Source organism: Dipodomys spectabilis, unplaced genomic scaffold (assembly GCF_019054845.1).
Source record: "Dipodomys spectabilis isolate Male_0828 unplaced genomic scaffold, ASM1905484v1 ptg000427l, whole genome shotgun sequence".
Lineage (NCBI taxonomy): Eukaryota > Metazoa > Chordata > Mammalia > Rodentia > Heteromyidae > Dipodomys > Dipodomys spectabilis.
Window position 1 is genome coordinate 753,616 of NW_024871104.1, and position 21,210 is coordinate 774,825.

General features: G+C 35.3%; 1 protein-coding gene across 1 annotated transcript in view; it reads left to right on the forward strand.

The window, feature by feature from the left end:
- Nucleotides 1-21,210, forward strand: part of Tmtc2 (transmembrane O-mannosyltransferase targeting cadherins 2) — a 356,843-nt gene that overhangs the window by 247,128 nt on the left and 88,505 nt on the right. The window contains exon 8 of the mRNA XM_042668306.1: nt 3,395-3,516. Within this exon, the coding sequence (XP_042524240.1) occupies nt 3,395-3,516 (122 nt within the window). The remainder of the gene's footprint in view (nt 1-3,394; nt 3,517-21,210) is intronic.

Here is a 21,210-nt window from a genome sequence, read left to right on the forward strand (position 1 = left end):
TTCCTAGCTATACTCTTTCTCCTTGTGTTTTTTTAAAACTACATCCCAGAGAGTTGTACTCCATTGTAATCAAGGAGATACATATATAAAGTTGCTAGAAAAAGACTGAAAATAGGTTTCATCTTGCAAATGTACTATGAACAGCTGGTTAGTGGTCGAGTGAGTCATGTGTAAAGACCCATATGAAACTACATGAGAAGAATTCTCTGTGCCTAACTGTGTAGGAAAAGAGGACTAGGGTGAGTAAGTTAGACATTTGCCATCTGTAGTTTGCTACCCTAATCATAATGCACTCTTAAGGTATGACTGTTGTTGTCATCATTTATTATCAAAATACAGTGAGCAGGAGACATGACTCAAGTGGTAGAATGCTTGCTAGCACAGAGCCAAGTTTAAACCCCAAATAGTAGCATACAAACAAAAGACACCATGAGTGGTTATACCAAGTTTCTCTCAGTGATAATGAATAGTCTTCACTTAGGCCAGTTTTTTTAAAATCAATTTTCATATACTTGCTAAGATTCATAATTTCAATATTTTACATTCTATTTCTCTAGAGCAATCTTTATAAAGTTACTTGAGAGCTCTTGCTGAAGAAATTGGCCATTCATGAATTATTTAGAAATTGATATTCCATTTCAAAATATGTTTTTATTAAAATGACAGATTTTTTAGGTAGAATACAAGCAGTATTACTATCTAAAATGATTTTTAGATATAACAAGTGTAATGTAATAAAGACTTAAATTTCATAAGTACACTGGATTTGGGGTTTTGTACATTGAAGACTTTTAACTCTAAAAAATGTGTTAATCTTTTATAAGCTAGAAGTCAAAGCTATTGAATTCTGTGCTGTAAAGTGTTAAAAATCTGACATAAAAACGAGTATTTGAAAAAGTCACAAAGAATTCCAAGTTGATCCCAAAATAAAATCGAGAACACAAGCTATTTTACTTCTGGGTATATACTCCATTTGAGATAAATGTTTAGCTGTAGTCTATTGGAGATTGATTTTAATTTTTAACTCCTGTAAGTTTTCTGCATCTTTTCCCTTATCTAAATTATATCTAGTGTTTTACTACAAAGAAATGGCTCACTTTTCGGAAGAAAATTTACCATTTTCTGTAGTTAGAATTACATGATAGGGCTGGGAAGGTGGCTCAGTGGGAGAGTGCTTGCCTTATATGCATGAGGCTCTGGGTTCAATTCCTCAGCAACACATAAACAGAAAAGCCAGAAGTGGTGCTGTGGCTCAAGTGGTAGAGCACTAGCCTTGTGCTGAAGAACTGAGGAACAGTGCTCAGGCCCAGAGTTCAGGCCCCACAACCTACCAAAAAAAAAAAAAAAAGAATTACATGATAAATATAGCCAAAAAGGCTATCTGACAAGCTTATTAATTTTTAGAGGTCTTAAAAACAAGAAAAGTATTGCAGAAATTTAAAGATTTTTTTTAAAAAAATCCATACCTAATTTTACATTTGACAACTAAAAGTTCTTTTGTGTATGCTATTTCAGCCTTTGGTCTTTATTTAGCATTTTCTGCATCTTATTCTAAACAAGTGATTTCATCAAGCCAATTTCTAAAATGTCAACGTGTTTTAAACTTTATGGAAATAAAACTTCAAACATCTCCCAACTATCATTTTTATGATACTATACTTCAAGGATTTTTGTTAGAAGTAGAAACATAGGCATTTGAGTAGTCATAAAAGTTTGCAATTACATATTATGTATCTATACTGTTTTTTTTTTTTACTCACTAGCCAAGCACAGGAGATTCAAAGGTCAGGACACTCCTCAACCCAGCTTATCAGACATACTAAGATTAGTATCAGTATAAATATTTATATTGATAGTACTGCACTAACTGAAAAAGACAATGATTTTTTTAAGGGGATCATTTATTTCTTTGAAACAAGGATATACAACTATTGTAATTAAGTAATAGATTTAGAGAAAAAAACTACTGATTGTATTTCTAAATGGAACAATGTCATAGTTTTGGTTATTTAAGTTAGAGTAGTCTGTATATAAAATAAGACCCTAGTCTTGTTGTTCTGAACAGCACATATGTTTTCAGTGCTTATTAAAAAGATAGTATTTTACTTAAAAATACAAGAAATCATCTTAAAATTTTTCTATCACTTGGATGTTCTATATTCTATTTTAAGGAAGAAAGGAGTAATTATAAATGGTGATAAGCTAGTATTTTTTTTCTCCTGCTTGATTGTTAACAAAACACAAATATGGTAGCTGAAATCTGTGTAATTTCAAAATAATGACTAGTATCTGAAAGGCTCAAAGCATGCATTATACATGTTGAAAATGGCATTCTTGATCATTGACATGAACTTACTGGGTTTTCCAAGTGAAACTGGTAAATATTATTTACTACATTAGCCTGTAGAATGCAAAGTTAAATTTAATTAATTTAAAAATTAACATTAAATTTCTGATTAAAATTTCTCTACTATATTTGTGCCAAAGACATTTTTAATTCTTTCAATTAATCTTTCTTCTTCCAGAAGGCTCTCTAACCTGGAAGGAAGGTAGGACTGTACACATTTCCATATAGTCCCCGCATAAGCTCTTCACTCTACAAAAATTTCAGTTTTCCTGAGAGAAATGACCACTTTCTATATTTGGAAATCTTTGTTCAACATGGCAGAATTCATAAGGGAGGAATTTATGCCATTAGTATAAAGATAACATAAAATTAGATTGCATGCTCAGACAAGAAGGCAGCGTTTTATAATGACTTGAAGTTTTAAAAGAATGACTAAATGTAAAGAGGAAAGAACTGAACAGGGAGAGGAACAAACTGACTCATCTTTGGAACAAATGGTCACAAAGGGCCTATTCTTATGATTCATATGCTGTAAGTTAAAAATTAAAGCTGCATTACTTTTGAAATTCTAAACACAAAATATTTCACTTTCTTTTCCAAACATGCTTTTTTCCATTTATAAAATAAAAATTATGATGTCATCTTTAGGCATCAAAATAAAAACATGTATGAAAGTATTTTTCTCAGTGTCTGAAATTTTCACGGAATCTAAGCAGTATGATGGTTTTGTTGCGAGTACTGTTAGAAAGAAAATAGTTTATTTCCTTTTGCCTTCTTCATAGCTCATTGTTAAATGATACATTAAAGAGTACAAATTATGTATAAATATAAATATATACATATATTTATGGGGATTGTATGATATTTTGATATTTGTCCACATTGTGTAATATTTAAATCAGGTTAAACAAAACTTTCTTCTCTAACACTTTTCATTTCAGCATGTTGAAAAAGCCCAGATGCCTTTCTTCTGGCTTTTTGAACTGTTAACTGTCATCATCCTACTGTGTTGTAGCCAAGGCTTGACCTTCATGGATTTCTTTCCAGGTGAAGCATACATGCGATTGAGCAAGCTCCCAGAAGCAGAGCATTGGTATATGGAGTCGCTGAGATCTAAGACTGATCACATCCCTGCTCATCTCACCTATGGGAAACTGCTGGCTCTAACAGTGAGTAATGACCTTCTTTGCACCTGAGAAATCTCACATGCACTGGGAATGGGTAGGGTCTGAGGTTCTGAGTTAACTGTGCTAAGTGAAGACTTAGCCATGGTAATTCAGTTAAAACCCTGTTCAGAAAATACAGAAAAAATGAATTACTTCATACTTGTTTAGTAGTTTAGCCTAAATCAAAAATGAGAGGTCATGATCATTGTTTGTAACTTAATGGGAAAAAAAGAACTTCAAATATATAGTTGCATAATGACTTTGTCCAGATAGCAATGTTTGTATAAATGTTAAATTAGATTTTAAATAAATGTTAGCACCAAATTGGCTCTAATTAGAATTAAGTTATTTGTTTCAAATAACCAACATACAAACTTTGCATATGTTGGTATTCCTTCTAACCAATGTCATTCAGTATGAGCAGTGAAGCATTCCTTGGGCCACTCACTGTGTAACTAGAACTCTTGTAGAACATAGTCCATGGAAGTCATGTTACTGTAAAGCATAAAATGTTACCAGCTCGGTGATAGTGACTCACACCTGTAATCCTAACTGCTCAGGAGGCTGCGAACTGAGGATCACAGTTCAAAATCAGTCAGGACAGGAAAGTCAATGAGACTCTTATCTCCTGTTAGCCACCAGAAAACTGTAAGTGGAGTTTTTGTTCAAAGTAGTATAGGGTTAGCCTTGAGCGAAAAGCTCACGGACAGTGCTCAAGCCCCATGATTGCCCACCCCCCTAAAAAAAAGTTAATAAACTTAACTTTAAAAAAACTTCATAAAAACTAAAAACATAATAAATTAAAAGAACTGTAACAATTATTTTTCAGTGCTTTGTTGAACTCAAGAAAAAAATTAAGTCCCACTACATAGAAATGATATAATTAAAAGTCAGAACAATGAAGGCAAGTGTAGATGCACTGAGGTTGAGATTTTTATCAAGTGTAAAAAGCAATGGAAAGGTGCTCATGTCATTGGTTCTGGACAGGACAAAGCTTTGATCCAGTATAAGCTCAGGAGTTAGATTCTTTCAAAAACAAAACAAAACATCTGATTTATATCCTCAGTACAAGGATAACATAAAGTAAGTTTGCATACTAGTACATGAAGGCATGAGTATTTGCCTCTTTGAGGATGGGATCTGGAAGAAAAATGAATTTAGTCTCTGCTGAAAATATCTCAATCATCTTCCTTTTGAGGCCACATGGTCAGAGAAATTCTTTGCCCCAGAAATTTAAGTGAAAAAAAAAAAATCCATTAAACAGTATTACTGAATATGTTCTTCCAATGAACAACAACAACAACAAATCTAGGAGTGACAGAATAAAGTACAAAAACCAGGGTGGACACAGAAACTTGATCAAAATAAGCTTTTGTTACTCTTAAACAGAGGAAGCTTGGAAATTTTATTGGAGGATCTTAATCTTTTCATATAGAAAAGCACTACTGGGCAGACAGGTTCCTGAGCATGCTCAGTTAAGGAGTACAAAGCTGAGAATACCTAGTTTAAAGTCACAGTTCAGAAAGAGAAGCTGGCAGATACATTTTAGGGCATGCTCAGTTTGTATAATAAAGATGGTAGACAGGACTGTCTTTAGGGGTGCTCAGCTTTTGTCGTAAAGTTCCAGCTGTTTAAAAAACAAAACAAATGGAAAAACAGGGAGAATGGGAGGGGATGGGTGACATTGTTCAAGAAGAAATTTACTCTTTACCTGACTTATGTAACTGTAACCACCCTTGTAATAGCAATAGGAAAGGACATTTAAAGGTGAATTAATAGAGGTATTTGCTCCTAATGTGCCTAATTCACTTAGTGATGCACAATTTTATGAAATACATAAAAGACTGAGGAACAATTGCCACACAGGAACAGTCCTTTTGATGAGGAAGATGTCAATGTAAAGGATTTTTAAAGTGAATGATGGAAATATTATAACAAATTTATCAGAGCATAGGAAACCACAATCTAACACAGTGCCATTTGGAATGCAACACAAGGAAACGTTCAACTTATTCAAAGAATCTATAGCGTAAAATAGACTGAGGTTGCTGGCATATAACAAAGAGAATGAAAGGATGTCAAATGGGGAGGGCATTCTATGAATTCAGAAGTGAAGATTTTTACTCCTATGCACAAAAGTACCAGAAAGCAGATATCTGCCACAAAGGGGGGGGGCGTAGGAGGGAAGGAAATTTATAATGTAAACCAAGGGAATAGGTATAGTCCTGCGTGAAGAATACTTTGACAGTGCAGATTTCACAGCAGCAGATTTGCATGTGGTTTAAGTGTGTCAGTGGCCCCTGGGGTGATGGTAAGAAAGGTCAGAATCTAGTATAAAACTAGGTCATGGGGATACTACTCTCAGCAGGGATGAATTCTGCTCTCACAGAACAAGCTCTTATGAGATGGAGTTGTTCTACAAAGAATAAATATATTCCCTGAATCTCTCTGACTTCCCATCTTTCTGTGTGACCTCTGTCTTGCTTCTGATCCTACCATGATGCCATCCTTCATGCTATGATGTTGTTGGAAGACCTTCACCAAAGCAAGCAGATGATGGTGATGTGCTCTTAGCTGTCTAGAACTGTAAACTAAGCATACTTCTCCCTTTTGTAAATTTCCAGCTTTGATTATTGTATCATAGGAAAACAGAAGCAAAAACACACTAAGATGGAGAGTAAAAAGAGGATTGAGTGAAGTCTTCTCAGAGTGCTCAGATTCCTGACATTTACCTAGTCTATGCAGAAGATCAACAACACAAGGTTTACCTCTTCCTTCTAGCATACTCTTTTCATCCTACTTTATTCCCCAAGAAATAATTGGATTGATAAATACAGAAATGAAATTCGTGGAAAGAAATATAATATTATCATGTATCTACATTTGGAAGGCCTCAGTCCACGACTGGTATCCCAAACCAGGCACCCCTAGTATAAACACAAAAGTATAAACACAGCTACCAGGAAGTCAGAGACAGGAGAATCACCAGACTTAGGCCAACCCAAGCAAAGAGAGCAAGACCTTGTCTCAAAAACAAAATACAAAGGACCAAGGACATGATAAAATGCTAGAGCTCTTGTATAACATGGAGGCTCTCAGTTCAATCCCCAGTACTGCAAATGAATAAATAAACGAAAGAAAGAAAAGGAAAGGAGGGGGGAAAGGAAGTACAAATGGAAGGAATAAATGTATTTCATATAGAAAGTTTGTCTATATATTAGGATCTGGTTTCATCTTCTATTAACTATTAGTATCAGTGGACACCATAGGGGTTGCCAATCATATTTAAAAAGCTTGAAATGTGAATAATAGGAACTGCAAATGGTTATTAGAAGAAACAAGCTGGAAAGATCATTAAACCAATAATCATCCTTTGAGATAGTAGAGTAGCAATTCCTGAAGCAGAATATCATGAAAAATACATAAGCACTCAAAATAAATTGAAAATTTAAGCCAGGCATGAATAGTTCATGCCTGTAATCCTAGCTAGCTAATCAGGATGCTGAGATCTGGGAATTGTGGTTCAAAGCTAGTCCTAGCAAAAAAAATCTGTAAGATTATTATCTCCAATTAAACACCAAAAAGCTGAAAGTAGGGCTGTGGTTCAAATGGTAGAGTGCTACCCTTGAGTGAAAATGCTCAGGAGCAGCATCTAGGCCCTGAATTCAAGCTCCAGGGTCAGCACAAAAACCAAACAAAAAAAAAAAAAAAGGAATTTAGAATAAAAATAAGATAACACAAATAGTTCACTTAAAGAATGCATAAAGATTAATAAATCTTCTCACACATAAACAAAAACTTAAGGAAAAATAAAACTTACGGAAATAGAAATTATTAAAAAAAACCAATATGGGGATTCAACAATTAATAGAGGTGGAGAAAGAAGAAACTCAAACTAAAGCATACAAGTTATTCTTTAGACCATTTACAGTTTTCATAAACGCTTGCTTTCATCAGAAGTGTTCTTACCTCTGAAAACTTATTCCATAAATGGATGGCATGATAGTTATCACAACTTCACATAAAAACAGAATTTATTTATTTTTTGCTACTATCGGGGAGTTTCCTGTGGAATTCAAATGGATATGTTTTAAATTAGATCATTTAAGGATTCTTTTCACAAAACAACTAGAAATGTTAATTCTGCCCCACTGAAAAAATAGGGAAAAGACAAAAAACTGAAGGTTAGATGTGCCTAATTCTGCATATGCCTAGACCATGACACAGGATATAGAAACCATGTGTCCTTCTTTTTTTCTTTTGCATTTTTCAAGGCTGGATATTTTAAGTATCTTGAACTGAAAATAAGATTTTAAAGGCTGCTTTATTCCTTTTAGAAGCTTTTTTTTCTTCCTTAACAAGATTTAAAAGTTTCACTTTACAGAAACATATGGTAAGGGAAGGAAAGACTCGTGTCTTACAATCCAACTTTTTAATTTTCCCACCATCTAAGACTTTTATAGTTTCCGACTTGCTGATTAGATGAAATACAAACTCTATTATGGAATAGCTTAAACTCACAGTGCCAAAACACCACAGTCATCTTTAACAGTTTCATCCTAAATTATAAGATTTGGCAAATTTCTGACCCCAAAGGATTACTTCTGTCTACTTATGGGTTTGTTGGCCTGGTAACTTGCCACTGACTTAACATGGGATTGACAAGGTGGAAAATGTCACACATTTCAATTTGTAAATGTTTTAAACATATTATAAAATGAAGTGGCATTGTAGGCCTTTTGTCAAAACTGGTCAAAGTAACACTTAAAACTATGGAACACATAAAATTGACTTGTAAGTATATTAGATTTAGATGGTAGCCTGCCATTTACAGAAGTATTCCATTAAAAAAAATGTATTTACTCTATTGTTATTATAGAGGTGGTGAGAAGTCTTCCAATGCAGTTTTTTTTTCCTTACAAGTTTTGTTTTACAAATTTGTGTATTATTTATAGAATTTAAAGGGATATATTTCCCAGGATGCTTTGGCATATTCTACAGAGCATATCCATTTTTATTCCTCTGCCAAAAATATTCTTTTCTTTTCTCTGCCTCTTGAAATTTTATTTCCTTTGTGAAGTCTTGTCTGGCTCTCTTAGGAAGTTTTTGTTTTTTCTCTGAACTTCCTGAGTGCTGTTGTCAATATCACTAATATAGTACATCTAAATTGAATGACACATATAAATCTGTCTTTTGACACTAGGCAAACAACAAGGAGTAAATCCTATTTATCATTTTTTAAAAAATTTTCAGTCTTGATAACAATCCTTGACCCTTGTGAGATTTTCTTCTTACATATATGTAAGAGTTGGTTATAGTTTTATTAAAGTTTGTCTTTGGAGCCCAATAATCATTACCACCTTAATCTCTTCATTTGGTTCACTCATGTATTTAGATTTACTACTCCATGCTAAGCCTTATGTTAATCCTCAGTGATTGGTGCTATGTGATGAATGGGAGTGCATTACTCTACAGTGGGCACAGGGGAATCTTCCCACACATCCCAAGGAGAGGCAGAGTCAGGGAATGGGCATGTTATAAAAGAAGAACCTGAATGTCAAAGATTTAAGGAATACTCCTGGAAATGAGTTATAAATTAAACAGGAAAATTAAATATAACCTTAAAGCTTTCAGAATTGGATGTCACTAGATTTATTCTACAGAAAATATTGTAAGTGTATATTTTGTTTTCCTAATCTGTATGTTTGATTGAACTGATTGGAGATCCTTAAAAGTAAGTTAATATGCCTGCCTCCACCCATTTTTTTTTGGGGGGGGGTCCGGTTGTGGGCCTCGTGCTGTCCCTCAGCTCTTCAGCTCAAGGCTAGCGCTCTACCACTTGAGCCACAATACCACTTCCGGCTTTTTTCTTTTTGCTTATGTGTTGCTGAGGAATCGAACCCAGGGCCTCAGGCATGCAAGGCAAGCGCTCACCTTCCCAGCCTCAGCCTCCACCCAATTTTTATAACTTAGTTTTACATTGCCTTTGTTGTTATTATTATTGATGATGATTAAATGTATTTGTATAATAAGGTTTGATAGGTTAGAAACACAATTTTAGTTTTAGGCTATATGTACCTTCTTCTGTTTTGTTTTGTTTTTTGTCCAAGACCTAAACTTGAACTCAGGACCTGATGATTTCACTCACTTTACCAACTAAGCCATACCTCCAACCCCTATTTTTATCATCTTAAATAAAAATTTTCCAGAGCACCTTGAGAAGTAGTCACTAGTAGCCTTTGTGTTTAACTATAGCTGGGCCCAAGTGACAACTCTCTAAAATATATAGAACTTTCATACCAATGCAACGTCCAATTAAAATAGGAAACAAGCTGAGTTTGAATTGCTCTGCTTAAAATGGTGATTTATTTCTTGTTTGAACTTTGTTACCTAGGGCTAATGTCATGAATTTTAAAAGTGGGCAAGCATTAAAGAAAGGAAGGAATAACATTTCATTTATTGCATTTCACATGATTTTCTAGTTGTTTTTAAAGGTTCCATAACTGGCTGAGCATGCTTAATTCAAATTTTTGTCTTTTTGACCTGTTCAGTTTGCAGTTTTTGTAAGCCAGTAAAATTAATATCGATTTAAATTGTAATAAAAAATGAGTTTGACCATTAGCTTATTTTCCAGATTTAGGTTAGTAGGAGAGAAAGAAAGATATTGGAGACTTTGACAGTAATATTTGCTACAGAAAACCTTTATTTTGGCTACTGCTTGGATGCACTAAGCCAGACTTCTGTGTCTAGCCAAAGTTAATTGGGCTACATAAAACTCCAGTTGTAAAAGTACTTGAGGTTTCACCGAAAATCCCCAACTCCAGGCTAAAATGGTGTCAGTGTAGTCTAACTAGAAGTTTCCATGGGTCTTTTGTAATTATTATTACTATGTTAAGTATGAGATTTTCTTTCTTTCTTTGCTATTTGGTTATCTCCAGATTTGCATTCTTTCCATTTTCTATGCTGACCAGCATTTCAGTTTTACTGTCATAGCTGCACAGCAGTGTTTAGTTAGAGAGAGAAAGGACAGCAAAAGGTACACTTTCCTGTGGAGTTCATGATTATTTACAAATATGTCCGATTCAAGTTGCAAAATTAATCCCATGAAAAAGTAAGATACTCCGGGCATTGGTGTTTCATTCATTTAGTCCTAGCTACTCAGGAGGCTGAGATGTGAGGATCATGATTCAAAGCCAGTTAGAGCAGAAAAGCCCTAAGACTCCTATCTCCATTCACTTAACTAGTAGAAAACCTGGAAGTGGAACTATGGCTTTTGAGGTAGAGCACAAGGCCTTTAGCAACAAACCTTAGAGACAACAGCCAGGTCCTGAGTTTAAGTCCCAAGACTGCTCACACACAACGTGCGTGCATGCGCGCGCGTGTACACACACACACACACACACACACACACACACACACACACACACACGTCAGACATTATAAAGTATTTTATGGTGTTGAACTTTATAATGTGAGATTTTTACATGTAAGTGCTGTAAACAAACTTTATGACTTGATATCTGGAGAGTATATACATATCATGTGTAACATCTTCTGTGAAGCATACTTGGAGTTCAGTTTCATAGTTCAAACTTTGCATTTCTTACTAATAACAAGAGTTTTACTCCTTACTGCTACGAAGGAACATAGGAACACAAGTATCTAAAATGCCCCAAATTTTTATTTTGTCTTGTGTATCAGGTAGTAAAAATACATCTTAGAGGTCTTTTCTTTTGCTAGATAGCAGGAAAAATTAAAATTGAAATATTCAAATTCATTGACATTCAAGGCCATATAAAATCATTTACCTACTTTGTATTTCCAGGTATGTACTGAAATGTTTGAAAAGTTCTTTTTGTTTTTTTTATTTATTTATGGAGAATAAGATCATTGCTTTTTAAATAACTTCCATTAGGTTGTTGCTAGTTTGTTTCTTTAGCTTTTGTATTTGGTCTGTGCCTTCAAACTCAGCCTCAATAATTTGTTTCTTTTAGCTATTCACCTAAAACTTTACTCAAAATGAGTGTGGTTCTGTTTTGTCCTCTATGATACAAAGTCAGAGATAATCTCAAGAAATCAGGAAGGAAAAAAAAAAAGAAATCAGGAAGGTAATGACAGCAAGACCAACCTTTTAAAAGAAAAAACAAAAAAGACAAACAAACCTGGTGATTTCTCCTTGCATTTAGAGGTACTCTAAAAATAGCAATATATCTAACTCAGTCCAAACCAAAACAAAATGAACTGCAAGCTGATAATTTTAAATGTAATTGAGGTTGTATTTGTAATATTTTTTTTATTGTAAAGATACTATACAGAGGGTTACAGTTACATGAGTGAGGTAATGAGTATACTTCCTATTGAACATTGTTACCCCCTGCATTGTTTTCCCCCTACCATCCCTTCCCTCCCTACCTTCCCCGTATTTGTAATACTTTTTATAATTTTTCTCATTTTTATTTTTGTCAGATGTGGGGCCTGAACTCTGGGCCTGAGTGCTGTCCCTCAGCTCTTCACTAGAGCTCTACCACTTGAGCCATAGTGCCACTTCCGGCTTATTCTGTGTGTGTGGTGCTGAGGAATTGAACCCAGGGCCTCATGAATGCAAGGCAAGCACTCTACCATTGAGCCACCTTCCCAGCCTTATAATCTTAAGAATAGAGCAAACAGTTGTTTTATACTCAGTAGACTTCAGCTGCAAATTTGAAAGAAGGAATTTTTAAATATACAACCAGATGCAAATATGTTTTGTTTTTAATCCTATGATAGAAATAGCATTTGGTGATTGCAGTATTTAGAATCTTTTTCCTGATATAACTGTGGTAAATGTCAGAACTTACACAGAATAATACTTTAGAAGGAGGCATTAGGACTTTGAAAGATTTTTGCATAATTGATTTGTTCTCACCCTTCACAGTAAGCAATTTTTAAAATAAATGTATGCCATGAATTTATTTTTGTTGAAACTCTATCAAGCTGGAAAAAACCTTAAGTACTATAACAGATCTCCATATACTTTGAACTCAGATAAAACAAAGACTAAATTCTTGCAGCAATTGTGTCAGATTGGTCATGCACTTAATCTTTTATAAAAATCTTTATCCTAGGATAGTTTAAGATTACAGGATGTTCCTGAAGTTAAGTGAGTGACTCCGCACACCACACCTTGATATCCCTTCATTAATAGCAACTAGTAAGGTCCATTTGTTACAATTAATGAGCCAATACTGATGATATATTATTGTTAACTAAAGGTTGTATTCAGATTTCTTGAGGAACTATGGAGTCTCTAACTCTTTCTTTTCAAAACTATTTTGGGTATTCTTTCTTTGAAGCTTGTATATTTAAATTTTTCTCTTTCTGTTTCCTTTTTGTTCTTTTAAGCACTCATTGAGGTTTTGATAGGGGAAGGAATCAGTCTGGCATTTGGTTTGGTTGTTGCAAATATTTTCACTACATTAAGTCTTTTCTAGTCAAGAATACAGGATGACTTCCATTTATTGATGTCTTTTTAATTTATCCCACTGAAGTTTTATAGTTTTCAATATTCAAGTCTTTTGCTTCCTTGTCCAACCCTATCTTTTATTTATGTCTATTCTCAAGTATTTTATTCTTTTTGATGTTTTTGTAAGTGGAATTGTTTTCTTAGGATTTTTGTTTGTTTGTTTTGGATTATGTATTGTGAGTATACAAACAGCTTTTTATGTTAACTTTGCATTGAATGGCTTTGGTGAATTTGTTTATTGTAGCAGATTTTTTTCTGCATTTTTAAGGAGGTTCTAGAGATAAGCTTGTATCATCAGGGAACCCAGATTATTTTATATCTTCCTTTTGTTTTTAAATTTGGATGGCTTTTATTTCTCTGTCTAGGTGTCCAGTGCATTGTTGAATATAAGGGATGAGAAGGACTTCTTTGTCTTGTTCCTGATCTCAGAGGAAAAGCTTTCAGCTGTTAGCTTTGTGTGTGTGTGTGTGTGTGTGTGTGTGTGTGTGTGTGTGTGTGTGTGTATGAGAGAGAGAGAGAGGGAAAACTTAACTCTTCTGGATGATTTACATCTGTTTTGTCTCTTTCTTTTTAATGAAATGGTATTTGATTTTTCTCCAGCAGTTATTCTGTATCATTTGAGATAGTCAAGTGATTTTTTTTCCATCATGGGGCTTGAATGCCCCTCAGCTCTTCAGCTCAAGGCTAGCGCTCTACCACTTGAACCACAGCGCCACTTCTGGCCATTTTTCTGCTTATGTGGTGCTGAGCAATCAAACCCGGGCCTCATGCATGCAAGGCAAGCACTCTACCACTGAGCCACCTTCCCAGCCCTAAGTGATTTTATTTTTTTAAGACAAGATCTTTCTGTGAACTCCAAACAGGCTTCAGAACTTGAAATTCTCCTGGCTCTGCCTCTGTCTCTCTAGTGTTGAGGTTAGAGGCATAAACCACTCTAACAAGTTCCAATGATTTTTGTCTTTTATTTTGTTCATGTCCTGTATTATGTTGACTGAGTTTTGCTGGTTTCAAACTAAACTTTGTTGGGTGACAGCTTGTCTTTCTAAAGGCCAGTCAGATGGGTCTAGGGAAATGACTGATGGTTGCCTTATCCATTTTTTTTTTCCTTATAAGAACAGGAGTGATGAAATTTCTATGACCTGCTTCAGGTTTTTTTTAAGTGCCTGAGAACCGATCTCTTTTTTTTCTTATACTTGAGATTCTTTCTTCCTCACAGCACTCACTCTAGATTGTCAAATGCTACATCCCGCCTGCCAGCCCTGCACTTGCACATGCGATTGCCATTGCTAGCTGCTGTTTCTTTATCTCATTCTATGTCTACATTTGTGTCTGAGCAAATCAGGAGTCACAAAAACCATGGATTCTGTCATAAGCATTTATGTTCCTGTGGAACAAAGCATTATATATTGTATGTCATAAATGCTCAGTAGGTGCTGACCAGATGCTGGGGGCTTACTCCTGTAATACTAGCTATTCAAGAGACTGAGAAGTGAGGATTGTAGCTCGAAGTCAGCCTGGAAAGGAAAGTCCATAAAACCCTGATCTCCAGTTAACTACCAAAAAGCCAAAAGTAGAGCTGTGACTCAATTGGTAGAGTGATTGTCTGAGCAATTCCTAGCACTGAGACAAAAAAATAGAAGTATAAAAACAAATGTTTATATCTATCTATCTATCTATCTATATATTTGAATACACAGCTTATCTCCTTTCTCCATGAGGATGCATACATCTGTATGAAGATTGGCTCTAGACAGCTTGGCTTGTTCCCTGTGTAGCAGCTCTTAGATCTTTGACATTTATTTCTTAATCTCATTTTATCTCCTCTCTGTCTCAGTCTCTTTCTCTGTCTCTCTCTCTGTATATAAAAAGCACTTTGTTATTGAGAGAGGATTGCAGAGTTAAATTGTTTCATAACTTGCACAAAGCATTTTGAACAAAGCCTGGTAGTCTGTTGTAAGGCACAGTAACTGTTAACCATTAGCAGTCAGATAATATTATGGTTGTGTGACATGGTGCATTATTACTTGTCCATAACATTCCTCGATCAACCTTATGATCCACCATTCCTGGGCTATTCAATACCTGGTTTAAATATTAAATACCTGGCTACTCCCAAAGCACAGCACACACTCCATCTTTTTCAAGCACATGCTGTCTTGGCTTGTTACCAATATCCTACTTATGCATGCAAATTCATCTCAGTACCTTCCTTATCCAGTAATAATTATTAATTCTTCCACATAAGGTTACCACTCATTCTCAGAGTTCTTCTTGCATATGAATACTTAGGTTATAGCTGTGACCTACATAATATTGCTTGTTTTATTTTAAACAGTAGAAGTCAGTAGCTTGTTTATCTATAACTGCTATACCATGGTGTTTAGCACAAAGTTTTTCAGTAATTACTTGTGGAATGTATGTAGATGAAAGGATCTGATGCTGGGATCTTCCCAGTTCAGATCTGAACAAAAATAATCAGGCTATTGCACTGACACATCGGTGCTATCTGAGGCAATTCTTCCATAACCTGTGCCCTATAGAAGTGGGTATATCACCCTTCAGTATTGCTAAGTATTTATGTCTTGCCTAGAAAACAGAGAGCTGGTGTAGGTATCAGATTGGTCTTGCTCAATTATTTAGATGCTGAGTAAGTATACCAAGAAATACTCGTTCAATAAATTGTTTCAGTGTTACATGGTAAAAGGAAAGAGAATGAAAAGTGCAGATTGAAAGTTTAATTTTTCAACATTAAATAAAGTTGAGTACAAATTTAAAGAGTCAAGTGTCTACATTAAAATATTGTAGAATACAAAAGAGATTTTTGTCTCAGGGAAAAGATGCCAATATTTTTTGGGGAAAATATGTGTGAAATAGGACAGATTTGAATAAATTTGTATTTTAGTTTAAGTTTTTCTTCCATGAAACAAGTATTTGGACATTGCAATATTAGAGTTAATTATTACTCTTCTACTTATAATTCTCTGATTGGTAGCAGTTTAAATCCTACTCTTTGAATATGTGTTTGCTAGATCATTCCAGCATTTCAAAGAGAATATGGATTTGGGAAAATAAATATTTCTCTAATAGGTAGGAGTGAAAAGGGATTTCTTAAACCATTACCCATATTTAGATAAGTTTGGAAATGAAGAAAATACCCATTACTGCACAAGCAACTTCCATGTGGAGTTTCATATTTTCCTTGCTTACCTCTTTTCTTCAAATGCCTTGAACCCTAAAGACAGTCTGGCCTACATTCTTCTATTCTAGAACAAGAAACAACAAAATGTTTCAAATCACGGCTCTTCAGGTGACTGTGCTACAAATAGGCTATATCAATTACATCCAAAGTAATCATACTTTGTACATCCTATATATCAAGTACATTCAAAATAATCATACAAGTAATCATATGACTTGTTTTAGTAATGATTTTAGATCTAAAAGCCTAGTCAAGAAAAAATTATTGTTACTATGGTTGTCAGGTTCCAGCGTCTCATGCCTGTAATCCTGTTCAAGAGGCTGAGATATGAGGATCGTGGTTTGAAGCCAGCTGGGCAGGAAAGTCAGTTAACCATCAAAAAACCAGAAGAGAAGCTGAGTCTCAAATGCTAGAGTAATAACCTTGATCAAAAATGCTCTCTGAGTTCAGTCTCCAGGATACACACACACACACACACACACACACACACACACACACACACACACACACACACACACACACACACACACACACACACACAAGCAAAGAACCCTATTGCTTTTTCACAATCTGAAAAGGTTGCTATTCTATGCTTTTAAAATCTATTTCACCTCATTCAGTCTTTTCAAATACTTCCCTATTGCTCTTCAGTTCCTGCTGCCCCTATTATACCAAGATTATAGTAGATAACTCTTGTTGATGAATTACCGTGTGCAATGCACAGTCCTAAGTGTTTATGTGTGCTTTCTCAGTTACAAACTTGATCAGCAGATGTCATTGAGATCCCTGTAAGGAGCTGAATCTGTGGAGATTTTTAGTTGCTCAACTAGATAGACTAGCTCTTTGTTCTAAGGAGCATACTTGAAAGGATCAAACTTGGGTTAGATTCCTAAGTCATTTCTCTTTCCTTTTGGCCAATGTATCTTTTCTCATGACGCATCTATTGCTGACTTTAAAATAGAAGCAATGATACATGATAAAGTCTGTAATGGGTAATGGATCCGATATGTCTCCGCATCTCTAATGGACAAGGCTTATGTTTTCCACAACATGCCACCATGCACCCTAATTTTCTGTTTTAAAAAACTGACCAAGTCAACATGACTCTTCCCAAGCAGGCTATGTATTTATCACAGTTGTGCAACCTGCCATCCTATATAAAGCTGCATTGCTCCAATGGCTAGGAGTATGAGTTCACCTCCTTCTGCATGAGCCTGACCAGTGTTCAATGGGATGAAGACAATTTGGGAAGCTGTTGTTTAGTGATTCCTGTGCAAGCTGCATCATACATTTAAAAAGAAATCAAGGCTGAGGGTCTTAGATGTTGACAGTGGTCATTTATCTCTGAGCCAAACTGCTATTAAATGATTCACTCTCGAAGAGTCAAAATTTCAACATTCTATTCTGTCACTTTCTACTCAACATCTTTTCCTATTCATCGTCTGTTTTCTTGTGAAATTACCCATTTTCTTTTACTGTTAGAAAGAGAGAAAGAGAATTTTATTTTTGCCATAATACCCCAACACATGTGTGCACTTCAACCAGCATGCTTTACTGCTTAGACTTGGGAATGATCCAGTCTGGCGATATGCTTGTCATGTGTATTTATACACACAAGCTCACTCTGTTGGCAGCTTGCCAGCCTTTGGCCACTTGCGTATGTTTCCCCCTTTCTACCTAGTTTGAAGGTTTCTATTATCTTATGACTATTAGCTGTACTACTTCATGGGGTATAGGGGAAAGTGAAGGTGTATTGCTTACAAATCAACACTTTTTTACTATACCTTCCTTTTTGGGGGTAAATTATACAGAATTTATTCACAGAAAGGAGTTCAGAAATCATTGTTCTAGCAGAAAGTAGAAAATTGGTTATGTGTCATTGTGAAGTAACCTTAGTTTGTTAAGCAAATGTGTTTTATGCTGACTGGTGTCAGGTTAATCTTTGTAAGGTGTAATTCCTTTTAAATGGTAGTAAGTTAAACATGTCTCCATTAGACAAAATGTCTAACTTGTTTTCCTAATTCAATTTTGTAAAGAGAAATTTTAAGTCTCACTTTCAAAACAGATAAAAGATACTCTGGTGTTTTCATGCCTGACCAACTTTTCCTACATCTATCAGTCAGCTTAATTATGCACCTCATTTTAGGAATCTTCCCTGACTTACTCAGGCTAAGTATATGTCCCATCTCCATTTTCTCCTCTCTTCCTACTAGAAATATGTTTAACAAAAGTCCTCTTAATTACAGTATTAGAAATGGTAAGTCCCTATATACTGATCCATTAGTATATTATTGTAATTCAGGAATGATCTCATTTTATCTTTACCTATCCAATGTCTGATAAAATTATAGTCATATGGCAGGTGTCTTTTTTTTTTTTAATTTAATTTTATTTTATTTGAGAACATACTATACAGAGGGGCTACAATTACATGGGCAGGATAATGCATACATTTCTTACCAAGCATTGCAGCCTCCTCCTTTGTTTACCCTTCACCTCCCTTCCCAGCCTCCCCCCTCCCCCCCACCCAATCATACCCCCCCTCCCCCCCCCCCCCACCGACATTGTAAAGCTGGTTTTGACATGACATTTTGTACTTCTCATTGTTGCAACAGGTCCACCTGAATCCTTAAACGACTTGTTTGTCCCCCAATCCTCCACATGTTATACTGACATCAAATATAGTGAAAGCGGGGGTTACACTCTGGGGGAGGGACATACAAAGCAACATAGAAATAGTCTTATAAATGCGTTAGAAACACATGCATGAAAGAAACAAAAACATTAAAATACATATTTGAGGGTTCGTTTTCCTAACATCACATTCTCTGACTTTTTCCGCTTGACTCATACCTATACTAGATATTGCAAATAAGGGAAACCATGGGACCTATGTTTCTTTGGGCCTGGCTTACTTCACTTAATATAATTTTTTCCAAGCCTTTCCATTTCCTAACAAATGGGGAAATGTCATTCTTTCTGATGGAGGCATAGAATTCCATTGTGTATATATACCACATTTTCTTGATCCATTCATCTACTGAGGGGCATCTGGGTTGGTTCCATATCTTAGCTATGGTAAATAATGCTGCAATAAACATAGTTGTGCTGGTAGCTTTAGTGTGATCTGTTTTGTAAACATTAGGGTAAATGTCCAAAAGTGGGATTGCTGGGTCATAGGGGAGTTCTATGTGAAGTCTTTTGAGGAACCTCCATACTGCTTTCCAAAGTGGTTGAACAAGTTTACATTCCCACCAACAATGAAGTAAGGTTCCTTTCTGTCCACATCCCCTCCAGCATCTGTTGTTGTTAGAGTTCTTGATTTTTGCTGTTCTAACTGGAGTGAGGTGATATCTCAATTTGCATTTCTTTTATGGCTAGGGATGTTGAACATTGCTTCATGTGTCTATTGGCCATCCTTCTTTCTTCTTCAGAGAAGCTTCTCTTTAAGTCTTTCGCCCACTTACTTATTGGGCAGTTGTTTCTTTGAGGATTTGTTGTTGGGTGGTTTAATTTTTTGAGTTCCAAGTATATTTTAGATATGAGACCCTTGTCCGTTGTATGGCTAGTAAAGATCTTCTCCCAATCCGTGGGCTTTCTATTGATCTTGCTAGCTATGTCATTTGCCCTGCAGAAGCTCTGCAACTTTATGCAATCCCATTTGTCCAACCTTTCTTTGATTTGTTGTGTTTCTGGGTCTCTATTCAGAAAATTTCGGCCTGAGCCAAGGAGACCTAGGGTTTCTCCTATTCCATCCTGTAATGTTTTCAGAGTCTGCTTTGAGTTCAAGGTCTTTGATCCATTTGGAGTTGATTCTGGTGCAGGGTGATATATAAGGATCTAGCTTTAGTTTTCTACATGTAGTTAACCAGTTTTGCCAGCACCATTTACTGAAGAGGCTGTCTGTCTTCCATTCTATTGTTTTAGCTCCCTTATCGAAGATTAGATGGCTATAGGTCTGTAGGTTCATTTCTGGGTTTTCAATTCTATTCCATTGGTCCTGAGGTCTGTTCTTATGCCAATACCAAGCTGTTTTGATTACTATGGCTTTATAGTAGAGCTTGAAATTTGGTATTGATATTCCTCCAGCAGTGTTCTTTCCGTTGAGGAGCGTTTTTGCTATTCGGGGTCTTTTATTGTTCCATATGAATTTTTGAATTGCCTCTTCTATTTCCTTGAAGAATGAGAGTGGAATTTTGATAGGTATTTCGTTGAATTTGTAGATAGCCTTGGGAAGTATTGCCATTTTCACGATGTTAATCTTTCCAATCCAGGAGCATGGGAGGTTTTGCCATTTTTTAAGTTCTGTGTTGATTTCCTTTTTCAAGATTTTAAAGTTTTCATCATAGAGGTCCTTCACTTCTTTAGTTCAGTTAATTCCTAGGTATTTTATTTTTTGTGGGGCTATTACAAATGGAGTTGCTTTCCTAATTTCAGCCACACTTTTCTCATTGTTGGCATACAGAAAAATGGCAGGTGTCTTACTACATGCTTTGGAGCAAATGGATGGGTAGATGCATAAGTTTAAGAGTATCTTTATGCTTAAAGTTTGATTTTAATACCATGATGATTCCTGGTGTTGCACTACTAGAACCTGCCGGTAGTGTAGTAACACACACTGTGAAACCAAAGTGTCTCTGAATCCCTGCATTGTCAAATCAAGTTCTGGTACTATAAGCAAGATACTTAACCTCTGTGCCTCAGTCTCTTATAAAGCAGCAGTTTTGATAGTTTAACATGTGCTGATTTGAAAAAATAAATAAAAATTTAAAATACCATCAGGTATATTAGGAGGATTATATATACTTAATGCAAATATATGCAATATCATTAATTATGTAAATGACATTATATACATATATGCATGCATATTACTTACTTGGAGCAGTATTTCCTGCCTAGTAATCTACAGTTTTTCTCAAATTATTGTGCAAGCCAAAAAAGAGAAAGTAAAGTCCTACCATGCGGTACGATTTTCTACAGACTTCTTGAAAAC